The sequence below is a fragment of the Juglans regia genome, chromosome 5, assembly GCF_001411555.2.
Source record: "Juglans regia cultivar Chandler chromosome 5, Walnut 2.0, whole genome shotgun sequence".
In the NCBI taxonomy this organism is placed as follows: Eukaryota; Viridiplantae; Streptophyta; class Magnoliopsida; order Fagales; family Juglandaceae; genus Juglans; species Juglans regia.
Genome location: NC_049905.1, coordinates 629,199 through 643,218, shown reverse-complemented (window position 1 = coordinate 643,218; position 14,020 = coordinate 629,199). Strand labels below are relative to the sequence as shown.

At 38.6% G+C, this 14,020-nt stretch overlaps 1 protein-coding gene and 1 pseudogene across 1 annotated transcript; one reads left to right on the top strand and one right to left on the bottom strand.

The window, feature by feature from the left end:
- Positions 1-2,723: 2,723 nt before the first annotated feature.
- LOC108988580 (cytokinin dehydrogenase 6-like) lies at positions 2,724-5,165 on the top strand. Its single transcript, XM_018961893.2, has 5 exons — positions 2,724-3,459; positions 3,649-3,776; positions 3,883-4,146; positions 4,272-4,534; positions 4,623-5,165. The coding sequence occupies exons 1-5, from the start codon at positions 2,841-2,843 to the stop codon at positions 4,942-4,944; spliced, it is 1,596 nt and encodes a 531-aa protein (XP_018817438.1). The 5' UTR covers positions 2,724-2,840; the 3' UTR covers positions 4,945-5,165.
- A 2,112-nt stretch (positions 5,166-7,277) lies between these two features.
- On the bottom strand, positions 7,278-12,522 carry LOC108988571 (annotated as a pseudogene).
- Between the last annotated feature and the right edge of the window lie 1,498 nt (positions 12,523-14,020).

The following is a 14,020-nucleotide window of genomic DNA, read 5'->3' as shown; positions in this document are numbered from 1 at the left end:
AAGAATGATCATTTATGATCTCTATCTGATGATGATGATCATAAGTTTTTAGCTAGCATTCTAAATCAATTGTGCCCTACCAACCCCGCCCTCTAACCTCATTTCTTTAGTCTAATTAGTGGCATGGTGACAAGGACAGGAATGCCCTAACCAAACATCTTGGGCCACGTGTGTAGTACTTCACCCCACTTGCTGTTTTTTCATTTGCCAGTTCGTAATCTTTCGACCGCCCAATCGAACCCTCGAGACGGTGATGACATGGCATGATCTTATATATATCTACGTGTTGTTTTTTGTTAATATATGGTTGATTTTACTGGAGCATTAATAGTACCAATCATGGAAAGTACTGCATGCAATGCAATGGATGGAATCCCCTGGCCCTCTCATGCATGCACAGTGGTAGTCTCGCCGCCCCTAGCTAGCTTAAACACCTAAAATGACACATGTTTGGTGATTAAATTCAAACATTTATCATTGCTAAAGTGATTTTGCATTCCACAAATGAAGCATCGGATGGACATGAGAGGCCCGCGATGGGGCTGAGGGACGACTCCTATATATATATATATATATAGTACGTGTCGTCTTTGTGTGCTAGCTCCCACATGATGATTGATACTCTACTAATATGGCCTTGCTTTCTTTATTAATTATATATAGTGGTCATGAGTCTCCTTCTAGAAAGCGTGTAATCAAAACTAGCTAGGATTTCCACCAGAAAAGTTATTACCAGAGTTCACACTTGGAATTAAGTTCATATATATATATATATAGAGAGAGAGAGAGAGAGAGAGAGAGAGGCCGGAGGAAAAGTGAGTGCAATATCTACATCAAAGTATGACAATCTTAAAAAGTTTTTATAATCCTAGAAAAAGATTACTTGTATGAGATTAATCATGATGTGGTCACCGGCCATGGCTTCCACAATGCGGTTCTCAATCATGTTATCTGTCTTTATACCAGAATTATGTTGTTTCAATCCAATGGATCATCCACTAGAAATATATTATATTTATATATATGTATGTATAACTGTGAACTAGTACTGTCTTCTTCGATCGCCTACTATTAATTTCTAGCAACCAAAAGGAGGATCTGATCTCTCTTTCAGAGGATGCAATCATGCGTGCACCATTTGAGTCAGATCAATGACAATATTAGTTCTAAACCCTAATCCCTAAAAGAGAGACTTCAAATATAATATACCACCAAGTCCTCTAATCAGCTAATTAATTAACCTGCCCAAAGTGGGAAATACAATATTTTTCTCATTCTAATCTATAGATAGTATACTCGGGAATTAGGGCATAGGATATCCAGTACCCAGGCCACCATCCATATGATATACAGAATATTGTATATCGTCCATTTTTGGCAATCATGAAATACTAATGCGATAAGAATATTGCAGAAGGCGATAATGTACAGAAAAGAAACAGTACTAGTACTGTCAAAGGAGGACCACATGCAAATATATATATATATATAAGACAGAGCTTAATTACTTTCAAGAACAGAAGAATTATGCAAGCATTGAGGCAAGCCATATAGGAGGTGACAGAATGATTTAAGGGGTGATGTTCACTCTTGGAGTTGCAGATTATTCATTGGTTGCTCATACACAACTTGCAACAGAAAGTGGTAAAAGCGATGGTTGCACTAGAGTAATTTAATCGAACATAAAAACATGTAAACAAGATGATCAGAATCTGCAACATCTGCACCAGATGATCAGTAATATATTTACATGGATAAGGGGAGAGAGTGGTCAACCCTCGTATCCGCTGGGAGGCCAATCACGAATACTTAAAGGGTTTAGACGACGTTGATCAACCTAAACATGGAGCGTAGATCGAAGATCAGCGAGCACCTTACCACTGATCATGATGGGCCATCAGCTCAGTGGAAATTGCACATAAAAAGCATACAAACAAGAGAATCCTTCAAAATTGTCAGATTAATGGAAACTAAGGCGGCATCGATCAAATTTAGCTATTGCAGCAGATAGGCACAAGAGAAGTCTTTCAGTGCTTCCTTCTGTTGCATCCCACGTTCACTCTTGTCTTAGCCGATTACTGTGGCCCCCAAAAGGATCTCAGCATAACCAATCATCGCCCTTCCCTCCCCCACAAAGCACACATCATCCATTTGAATTTCACGTGTCATCGGGACCCTTGATACCCCACTGGTCCATCTCTTTCCCTCTGAAATGAATCAAGATCAGTCCCCTAGTCTCTGTCATCCGATCTGAAAGTAGATACGCTATGTTAACATTCCGACAGCAATGGATTTAGGAAGAACACAATCATCATTCATGTGAGTAAGACACGGGTATGGGCGCATAAATATACGACCTCTGTCAAGGGGCCAGGGACTGCTTTTTCTAAATAAGGGAAAAGTATCCTTAACTTGGTGAGTGAAAAAAAAATACTCGAGACGTGGTTGTCTTGATGGAAAGGTTTGATTGTGGTTGAAACTGTTAGAAAAAGTTCAAAGATCTGAGCAAATCTTTATTGCTTGTAACTTTTTTCTCCAACTTGCATTTGTGTGACGGTTTCTCTGTTAAACAAAAGAGCTTAAAAAGGAGAACTAAAAGAAAATCCTAAAACTCTTCCACTCAAGTTGGCAGTCTTCATACGGATTCTCGCAACGTACTGAACAAGATAGGTTGACTTGGCCAACCAAAACTTTCCCTTTAAATTCTCGCCTCAGCCCTTCATTTCCTTGGCTCTCCCACACCTCTCCTTGATCTGCTTTTCTTCAGGAAAAACCCTAAGGTACTACAGGATTTAACTCCTTTCCAACTTGCTTCCCCTATTTCTTCTGGAAAAAACAAAATGAGATACCCACCAGTTAGCCTCCATAGACAAAGTAACATTCTTCTCATAAGAAGCTTCATGCTCTTGTTCTTGAGCTGTGTTACCATTAGAATAAAACTTTGTTTTTCTAGCATCCCTTATACGTTGAAGGCACTTCCCCTCGATGGCCATTTCAACTTTGATGAAGTTCACCTTGCTGCCAAAGATTTTGGCAACAGGTACCAGTTCCTCCCAGTGGCAGTACTACATCCAAAGTCGGTTTCTGATATTGCCACTACTATAGAACATATTTGGCAGATGGGTCCTCATTCAGAGCTCACTGTTGCAGCTAGAGGCCATGGCCACTCACTCCAGGGCCAGTCACAAGCACACAGGGGAGTTGTGATTAACATGCAATCACTCCGGGGCCCATATATGCAGGTTTACCCCGGAAATTCTCCCTATGTGGATGTCTCTGGTGGCGAGTTGTGGATAAATATCCTGCATGAAAGCCTGAAATTTGGGTTAGCACCAAAATCATGGACAGACTACCTACATCTAACTGTTGGCGGTACTCTGTCTAATGCAGGGATCAGTGGGCAGGCATTTCGGCACGGCCCTCAGATCAGTAATGTCCACCAGCTGGAGGTTGTAACAGGTTCGTCCAGAAAAATGCTTTATTTTGTCTGGTTCAAGTATCGTATGATACCGAAATCGCAGGTGGCCGGTGGTCTTTACTTGACCTGAGTTTCATGGAAAAACTTAAGCATGAATTAGTTTCCAAGAATAATATTCATAATTTGCATGCAACGGATACTTACTGAAAGGTGGAACAAATTATGTGCAGGAAAAGGGGAGGTTGTAACTTGTTCAGAGAAGCAGAACAGTGATCTCTTTCACGGTGTTCTTGGAGGACTTGGCCAGTTAGGCATTATAACCCGAGCAAGAATATTGCTGGAGCCAGCACCAGATAAGGTAAAAACAAACATCATTTAGGCTAAACAAATTCAAAAAATAAAATGTCTCGGCTTTAGTAGAGAGTACCAACTAACCTGTTGTAACAATTCTCCATTTTGAACAGGTAAAATGGATTAGAGTGCTGTACTCAGATTTTTCCACATTTGCAATAGACCAGGAAAAACTAATATCGGCTGCAGAAAATACGTTTGATTACATTGAAGGATTTGTGATTATAAACAGGACTGGTCTGCTAAATAACTGGAGATCTTCCTTTAATCCTCAAGACCCAGTTCAAGCCAGCCAGTTCAAGTCAGATGGAAGGACTCTCTTCTGCCTGGAATTAGCCAAATACTTCCACCTAGATGAGACTGATGTGGTAAATCAGGTGAGGCATGCACTGGCCCACCATCAGGGTAGATTTCCTAAAGTAATTGACTAAAGGAGCTATTCTATTATCAAAGTTCATCTATTGACAAATGACACTGACATGTTTTTGTTTCAACTACGCAGGAAATTGAAAACTACATGTCTCAGTTAAGCTATATTACATCAACACTTTTCCTATCCGAAGTTACATATGTAGAATTCCTGGACAGGGTTCATGTGTCTGAGGTCATATTACGGTCAAAAGGCTTGTGGGAAGTTCCACATCCATGGCTCAATCTTTTTATCCCCAAGAGCAAAATACAAGATTTTGCTGATGAAGTCTTTGGCAAAATCCTCAAAGAAACAAGCAACGGCCCTATCCTCATCTACCCAGTAAACAAATCAAAGTAACAACTCAGTACCGCACAAATCATTATTACTTCTATAGACTTTTATGACTTGTTAAGTGATTGAATTACTTAATTCTGATTTCAGGTGGAATAATAGAACTTCTGCTGTCATTCCAGAGGAAGATATTTTCTACCTAGTCGCATTCCTTACCTCTGCAGTTCCCTCTTCGACAGGAACAGATGGATTAGAACATATATTAACTCAAAACAAAAAAATTCTAGAATTCTGTGAAACAGCCCATCTAGGGGTCAAGCAATATCTGCCCCATTACACTACACAGGAAGAGTGGCGTGCCCACTTTGGCCCAAGGTGGGAAGTTTTTGTAAAGAGAAAATCAGCTTATGACCCATTGGCAGTACTTGCTCCTGGCCAGAGAATATTTCATAAGGCAATAACCTTCTCATGACAGTATATAGCCTTACAGTATTTAATTTTTTTTCTCCTCAAGGCATGTTGGGAATATGCCTCGGCCACAAAAGCAGAGAAGTTGTATATACTATAGATATTATACTTTTTGTGCCTTCTCTTATATTGTAAGTGTAACATGGACTCTCCTGGGGCTCGTAAAAGTTCCTTCAACAATCAGCTTTTTTGAGTGTAATATTAGTTGCCATTGTAAATATTGAGTTAATTTATAAAACCCCAATTATTTCCTCCAACAAAGCCAATCCCAAAAGACAAGATTAAGTGCAACACAAAAGCAAACAATAGGCTAGCTAAATGCCACAACAGCATAGATTCAAGAGCAAAACAAAAGCAAACTTAAAAATAAACATATAAAAAACCCAAGAAGGGAATCGCCCAAGGCGTGATGTTGGGGAGGAGAAGTACTGTTAGTTGTTCACACAATATTGCACGATTATAATGTTCAGTCACTGTACTGTGTCTTTAAGTGAAAAAGCTATGATATATACATGTGGGCACTGGTTTGGGATACTTGCTCCCATATTTTTTAGATAACTCAATCAACCAGCGACATTTGGAAAAGCATTCTTACCACGGCACAAAGTAAGGCACCGGTTTGCCAAAGAGCAATGAGAACCTTTGCCGGGGAATATTCACAATAGAATGGCCTACCTATAGCTAGGCTACATGAAATGACGGTTTATTTCTTGTTGGTTTATTTTATAATTGTAGCTCCCAGGCCTCGGTTTGTAACCACGGTATTCCTCCGCCACAAATGAGGGCTTATTAATAAAATTTGGGACGGGGTTGCTATGTGGGTGGCTTCTGACTCTTTTTTTTTTAATAAAAAAAAAAAAAAAAAAGGCGGCTACATGAAATGACAGCGTTGCTACGTTAAAGAAGCATTTAAGTCATGGGTGCGAATCTAAGGAAGTTGTTAAATCAAAGAAAATATATGTCATTCATGCTGCTGATAATGTTTTATATTCTGATGCTAATAATTCCTACAGAAGGAAATTAGATCTGGTGCAGGAAGTTCTCATCCTATGGAATGTACTCATCCATCAACATGAACATTAAATTTGCTGCATTTTGTATGTAAACACCAGAATCTCAATCTAAAAATAACCAAGAAGTATACGTACCTTAAAAGGTATAGGTGTATTGCACAAAGACATTTCTAGTTTTCTGATGTTGCATTTCTGGTCATACTTGCACGCACAGTTGGAAAATGAGACACCAAAAAAGGGTGAATTATCTTCAATCTTCAAAACATAATAATTGATGATGGAAATCTAAAGAACAAAATCAATTCTAACTCTCCCCACTTTCCTCAGAACACAACAATGGGGTCAATGAGCAAAGATTGCCTCATGAAGCATCACCCTCCAGTGGTCAATGGAATATGAATGCCTAGTGTGCTTAGCATACCATGTTCAAGCTGCCTCTTTGTAGAGCTCCATCTAGTCTAGATTCTATAATAAAAGATGATACTGCAACTGCTCATTTTTATAAGAATCTTAGAATATGTTTGTACAATGTTAATTTCATGAATATTGTGGTAGGAAATCCACAGGATGCCAGTGAAGTTCCAGGTCAACTAGCATCCTATAGAAATTAAATTACCATTTACACTTCCCTTTAAAGAGGAGTCCAACGATTTCCTCTAATTGATAAAATATAACTTAAGAATTACTTCTCGCTTGTCAACAGCAACATGAGGCTTTAGTTTCTTCCAAAGGATCCAGTTTTTTTGGGGGGGCAAAAGGAAAAGATTTATGATTATACAGTCCCGTGTGAGTTTCCCCATTAACCATTAGGTCAAATCCTATTTTTCAAAATAACAAATTCAAGGATTAAAGAATAATGTCACATTATCACAATAGTATTTTGGGACCAAAGTAGGGATACATAACTGTAGTTGAATATATAGCATTTTGATAACTAAGCAAAGGCTATACAAGAGAATTTCAAGAAAAAACTGAACATAGGCATCATGTTATTCAATCCACAACTTAATTTCCAGCCAAAAATTGAATGAATTTGATATAACGAAAATTAACCAAAGGTGAAAAAAAATTGTAAAAAAAAAAAAAAAAAAAATCACACTGGAGTTTCCCTCTCCATACTTATGAATTGGATGTACATATACAATTTATGGACAAACAGTTGGAAATGACAAGGTGAGGCTGTTGAAGAATCTAACTCTGGTTTATGCAAGAAAATCAAGAGATGATTATTGATTCAGCAACTTAATATCTCAGGAAGCCATCACCATTGACCTGTCATATGAAGCCTATACTATCGAGAAATATTCACAAAACAATAGATCCTTCATGCCAGCTCTGGACCAAAAGATAGCGGTTGATAACAATCATAATGCTGCACAGTGTGCTCGCTTGTTCCCACAGGAATGCTCTTTATAATAACAGCGACAATTAAACTTGCAGCTCCAATTAAGATGCTGGCTAACCACAATTCCCAGCTAAGTGGCACTGTATCAGCAAAAGTGCCTAAAACTTCGACTATTATGATTTGGAAACCTATAGTAGATACCATGACAATCAAGAAAACCCAACTCTTGAAGATGCCACGGAAAACATTGATCTGCTCCATGTCACGGCTGTTTATCTCGTTGAATACCTATTGTACAGATTCAGAAGCAAACAAAAAGAACACAGGTCATTGTTTGATCAGAAAACATATATATAATATATATATATATATATGTGAGTTCAAATACTACTCTGTGATTAAGGCAATACTAATGGTTGAAAGCAGAATTAAATATCGATCTAAAATCATATTCACTACATGGTTAATAAAAATAAGTGAGCTACGAATAATAAATGCTGCAGTTCACAAGTCTTGTGGTCTCTTCAGCCGCATGAGTAGTGAGAATCTGAAGTTGTAAAGACAAGCTAAAGGCAAACTAATATAGCTATAACAGAATTCCAAAAACAAGATGATATTCTCAAATTTAAACACAGAACAGGATGATATGAACTGCAGAGAGTGCAGTGCATGTGCTTCGTTAGAAACTGAAAACAAACAAATCTACGATACCTGGCAAAACACAAAGGAGTTGAATATGAATGTGTTGAGAATGGAGTTAGCATCTGAGCCACTGAGCTTCAGAAGCCGCTTCCCATCAAATTTGAGAATCAAGAGAACGAGGATTTGGTAGATGCTCTGACATATAATATTTCTCCACATGGTCCATGTAATGAAATTTACATTCCTCCCAATTGGGGGTCTTTTCATCAGCGCATCATATGGAGGTTCTGTAGCCAGCGCCAATGCACCAAGAGTGTCCATGATCAAGTTCACCCAAAGCATTTGTACGGATGTTAGAGGAGAAGAACCTGAAAGTTAATTCACTAGATTATTAGCCATCTGCATTATAAGAAAACTGATAAATCAGCTTCTTAAAGATTAGCACCACTGGTCAACGCACCCGAGATGCATGCACAGATTTAACTGTTAGTTGAGCATGAGAGCAACAACATTAACTGATAGTTGGAATTGTACAAACTTTTGAATGTTGATATACACTGCACGACCCCATCTGGCAACATTCACTATGGTGGTGAAGTTGTCATCCATTATGATAACATCGGCATTTTCTTTTGCTACCTGCAACACATAGGAGAAGACTCGTAGCTAACAATAATGACTAGTAACTGGTAAAGAAAAATAGTGAACAGCATGCAGACTTTATAACGGTACACTCAGGTCTCTAACAAACCTCTGTTCCTGCTATACCCATAGCAATTCCAATGTCTGCCTCATTCAATGCGGGAGCATCATTCGTCCCATCACCAGTCACTGCGACGACTTCTTCAAATACATTTCTTAACTGGGTTACTAGGGTGTGCTTATCCAAAGGCAGTGATCGAGCCATTACCTACACATTTAATAATATGAGCAATTTCAGAAGATTCTGCCCCTTAGCATTCAAGAAAAGTTCATTAAGCAGTTGTGGAACCTGTAGTTTTGGGATTAACTCCTTCATCTCCTCTGGGCTCTTATTTCGGAAATCTGGGCCTTCTATTGCCAGTCCATCTTCTGTCAAGATACCACATTCTTTAGCTATGGCTTTAGCAGTATGAATATTGTCACCTGTGACCATCCTCACGGTAATACCAGCAGCTAAACAAGTCTTAACCGCTTCCTTTACCCCAGGACGCACAGGATCGTTAATTCCAATAACAGCTATGAAGGTATAACCATTATCAGGTATACTATCCATGTTGGAAGCGCCTTCTATATCCTAGAAGGCCAAGCATAGAGTTCTTAGAGCCTCACCAGAAAAACCATTTATGACATCTGTCTGTGATGTCCTTTCGACGTTCTGTAGAGAGTAGTATGGCTTCCCCATCAGCAGCATTAACAATCTTGTCACACATTTCTAAAACTACTTCTGATGCACCTTTGCAGAATGCTCGAAACTGGCAAGGGGCAGGAAGAGCCACAAGAACAGACATCTTCTTTTTGACTGTATTGAAAGGCTCAACCCTGCTTATCATGTAATTCATTCGATAAGTATTAAAATCACCTCCCAGAAGCAAGCCAAAGTCCATTAGTGCCGTCTCTGTTGGAGTGCCTATGATATTTTTCTTTGAGTCTTTCCCTTCGACTACCTCTGAGCTAGTATTCTGAAATATCGACTGCAGAAGGACGTCAAGCACACTCTCCGATACTGAGGTCTTTAGCACATCCTCATTGTTTCTATTATATATTTCAATAGATTTTTGACATATCCATACCTTTTTCACCACCATATCATTCGTTGTCAATGTTCCTGTTTTATCTGTGCAAATACAACCAGCACATCCCATTGTCTCACATGCAGAGAGATGCCTCACAAGTGCTTTATCAGACATCAGTTTCTTCAGCGCAAAGGCAAGACTAGTGTCACTGCAAGAGGTAGTCCCTCCGGAACTGCAACAACTAGTATAGTGACTGCAATAGTAAAGTAATTTAAAATTTCGAGTGCATCACTAGCAGACCAGTCCATGATCTTATTGTGAAGTGACTTTTCCACTAAAAGCATTGCTGTCAGAGCTAAAAAGGTCAGCACTGCAAACGCCAGGCCTATCTTCCCAATAATGGTTTCTACTCCATAAAGCTTTACCTGGAGTGGTGTTTCATCTTCTCCCCCTTCATCACTTAGAGTAACCATTAATCTTCCCCATTCAGTCCTCATACCAACTGATGTCACCAACATTTTACCATACCCATCTTGCACTTTGGTGCCTGAAAGAAGAAAAGGCGTGCCTTGGTGTACATTCATTGGCTCACTCTCACCTGACAAACTTGATTCATCGATTGACAAGCTGTAGCCCGATATGAAAACACCATCAGCGGGGACTTGATCTCCAACAGATAAATGAACAACATCTCCAGCCACAATATCATAGATAGAAACCTTCTGTCTGGATCCATCTCTGGTGACTTGAACAATTATATTTTTTTTCTCTTTTTCCAGGTCCTTAAATTGCAAAGACTGCTTATAATCACTAACTGCTGTTACTATCACTACCAGGAATATGCACAGTAATATTCCTAACCCATCGTGCATACCATTTGGCCACCCTTCAGTTGAAATGCCAACACCTACAGAAATGGCTGCACAAACCATGAGGGTAGTTAAAGTCAAGTCTTGTAGGGCTTCCCAAACAAACATCCAAAAACCTTTAGAAGGTTTCTCCACATATCGGTTTAAACCATAGATGTTTTGCCTGAGAGGTATGTCGCTAGAACAAACACCATCATCCAAAGACACAGAGAGTTCTCGTGCTAATCCATGTATTCCTCCATGATGCTCCAAATCATTGGTATGATGGGATTCAACGATGGATGCTAGTTTATCAGGTTCAATGCCAAAACCAGCATCCTTAACCTCTTTGTAGAGCTTGTAATGAGTTTGCTTCCCAGCTGCATGACGGAGAAAAACATGATTTGAGAAAAGGAGTAGAAATTTGGATTTATCAGAAGTTGGGATAATTTATTACATGTAACACCGCCCATGCCGCCAAAGAACTGCGATGTTGCTTGATTCACGTATCTAGCTATCCGAAACTTTTCCTGGCCACAAGTAGTAAGAACATAATTAGCGTATAACAGGGCTATAGCAAATCAATGTAAATCATGCAGCATTGTGGATTACGCTGAAGATTTTAAGCTATATATCATGTGATGCTTTTGGCACTAATTTACTATTGTTTCGTTAACTTTAAGTGGAATAAGCACTGCTCCATACAATTCGGTAGCTAGCTTTCGCAGGGAAGAGTATACAACAGTGGCTATAAACCCACCCCGAGAGACAGCTAGCCGAAGTAATTACAAACTGTCAAACACCATCACTTTGGCAGCTACCTCAAGCGGCCGCCGGGATTCCACTGGCATCGGATATTGATGATGGAAGTTGGCCACACAATCTCATGATTTAGATTTCGTTAATTAGAGCATATAAATGATACAATATCGGACTAAATATCAGTAATGTACGAGAACATGCACATGTTTAAAAACAAAATAAAAGGGCTCTCACATGTCATCTTTATTAAAAACGATAGTTACACTTGTGAGTGTATAAATATTGGGCAATCATTTTAAAAAAAGTAAATATATACGAGATTTATATAAAAAAAATTAATTTTTTAATAATGAAACTCACTCTTTTTAAAGCGATTGTACAGTACTTACGTACTTCATCACTAAATGTAACATTACTCCATATTTATTTGTTGTTAAATGCTTTGCATGTACGAATATTATCATTCATGGATTAAAATCTTATTAGGAGAATTGAACTTTGCTAATACTTTTTACACTTTTTCTCTTTGCAATATGCTAGTGCAGACGTCAATCTTTCTTGTTTCAAGAATAATCAAATTTCTCTCTCTCTCTCTCTGAAAAGAATGAGCACGTTGACATCCAAGAAAAACATAAAAATGACAAGGAAAATTAAAAGCGAAAACCCAAAAATAATTCGCGAACAATGGTCGATCGATCGGGTGTAACAACATTATGTGAGCCCATAGACTACTTGTCGATCAAAATCAACTATTTTCCATGACTCATGTCATGAGCCCATAGCAAAGATTTGCCCGAGTGTGAAGATTTAAAGCATTAAACACCAAGACAACAGCATATAAGACAACTGATCAAGAATATTTTCTTTCGTTTTTATCAACTTGCACTTTCTCATCAACCAAACGGATGACAATACGTAGCGAATAACAATCTAGCTACATACGCCATTTATAATCTTTGACTGATTTTGCATTTTAATACGACTAAAGGAAGTTCAAATAAAATGATTATTCAGTTTCAACAAGACCTTCAAATTCTTTTTTGTCCTAGAGAGAAAAGAGGGAGGTCATCATGATCATCAAAACCTGGAGTTTCCTATGCTTTCTTTCCACTTCGTCCCGCTTGGCAAGGCCACCATGCGGAACCTTCGCCGACGATTCTTGACTATGGAGACCTCCGATCTCCATTTCCTAAGGGCCTCAGCGGAAGGCATCTTGGGTTCCACGTTGAAGTTCTCTCTCAGATACTTCTCCATCAATTCTTTTCAAACACTAGTTAACTCGATCATTCACTTTCGCCACAATCTGATAACGAAGATACCAAAGAAAAAGATACTGGAGTAGAAGTAAGTTTAGGGTTTCGCGCTAATGCAAGGAAAGATTTAAACTGGACCGTTAATGGCGGGAATGAGAGAGCCGAGAGAGATTGCGAGGCAACGGACAGTTACGGACTGAGAGGCATGCATGTATATATAGAATGAATGAGAAATGTTTTGGGCACAAAAATATCTTACAAAGTTATAAATTTGACGTAGATTAATGTGATATGTTAAATTGTAAAGATATTTTTATTATAAAGTAGATTTAATGTATCATATAAATCATGACAATTTGTGAATTTAGTTTTGTGATATTTTTTTATAGTTGTAGCACTTCTCATGTAGAAAACAAATGTTTTAGCAAGAAATCTCATAAAAATAAGTCTACAAACTAACGTGGTTTAATGTGGTACATTAAATTATAAAATTAATTTTATTAGTAGATCTAATAACGTGTCATATGAAATCACATCAGTTTGTAAATTTATTATTGTGAGATCTCTTTGTAGCCGTAGAACTATTTCTCTATATAAAATAACAAGGTTGTTATATATATATATATATATATATATATATATATATATGTTGTTTCAGCCGATCGGGTCATGATCTTTATGGCTCATAAAGAATATAATTCATAGGGGTGAAAATCGACAATATCGATTTCGTTTCGATCCAAAACCTAAACTGAATCGAAGGATTTCAGGGCAATATACCGACCAAAACTAGTCGTGGAGAGTGGTAAAACCGATCGGCTTAGTTTCGGTCGATTGCTGTTGGTTCATCGGCATGAACATCGGTTCCCATGAGTCATACAAATTTCTCAACACAACAATACATATTCAACAATAAACATAAACTATCCCGAGAGAGAGAGAGAGAGAGAGAGAGAGAGAGAGAGAGAGAGAGAGAGAGAGAGAGAGAGAGAGAGAGAGAGAGAGAGAGAGAGAGAGAGAGAGACGAGAGAGAGAGAGACGAGAGAGAGATGAGAGACCTGAGACACAGGCTTTGAGAGCTTGAAAGGGAGATGAGAGGAAGAGGGAGATGGCATCACTGCATCGAAGAAGAGATGACATCGCTGCATCGGAGACTGAAATGGTATCGTCGCATTGGAGAGATAGGTTGGGGGGTGGCTGCGGGAGAATCTAAGAATGAGGGAAAATCTTCAAAGGAAGAATGAGGAAGAAGGGCTCGTCAGAGGTCTTTTACCCTAATTCAAAACAGCGTTGTTTGGCTTAAGGTGCCGTTGCATTTATATTTTTTTTACAACATGCATTCCCAAAACGACGTCGTTTCATATACATATATTTGAAAAAAAAAAAAAAAAAAACATAGCTGACGTCGGCTGGTTCAGCGGTTTTTCCCTGGGTCGAACCGACAACGAACCGGCCAAAACTATTGAACCGGCCGACGTCAGTTTTGCTTAATTCCTGCCGCT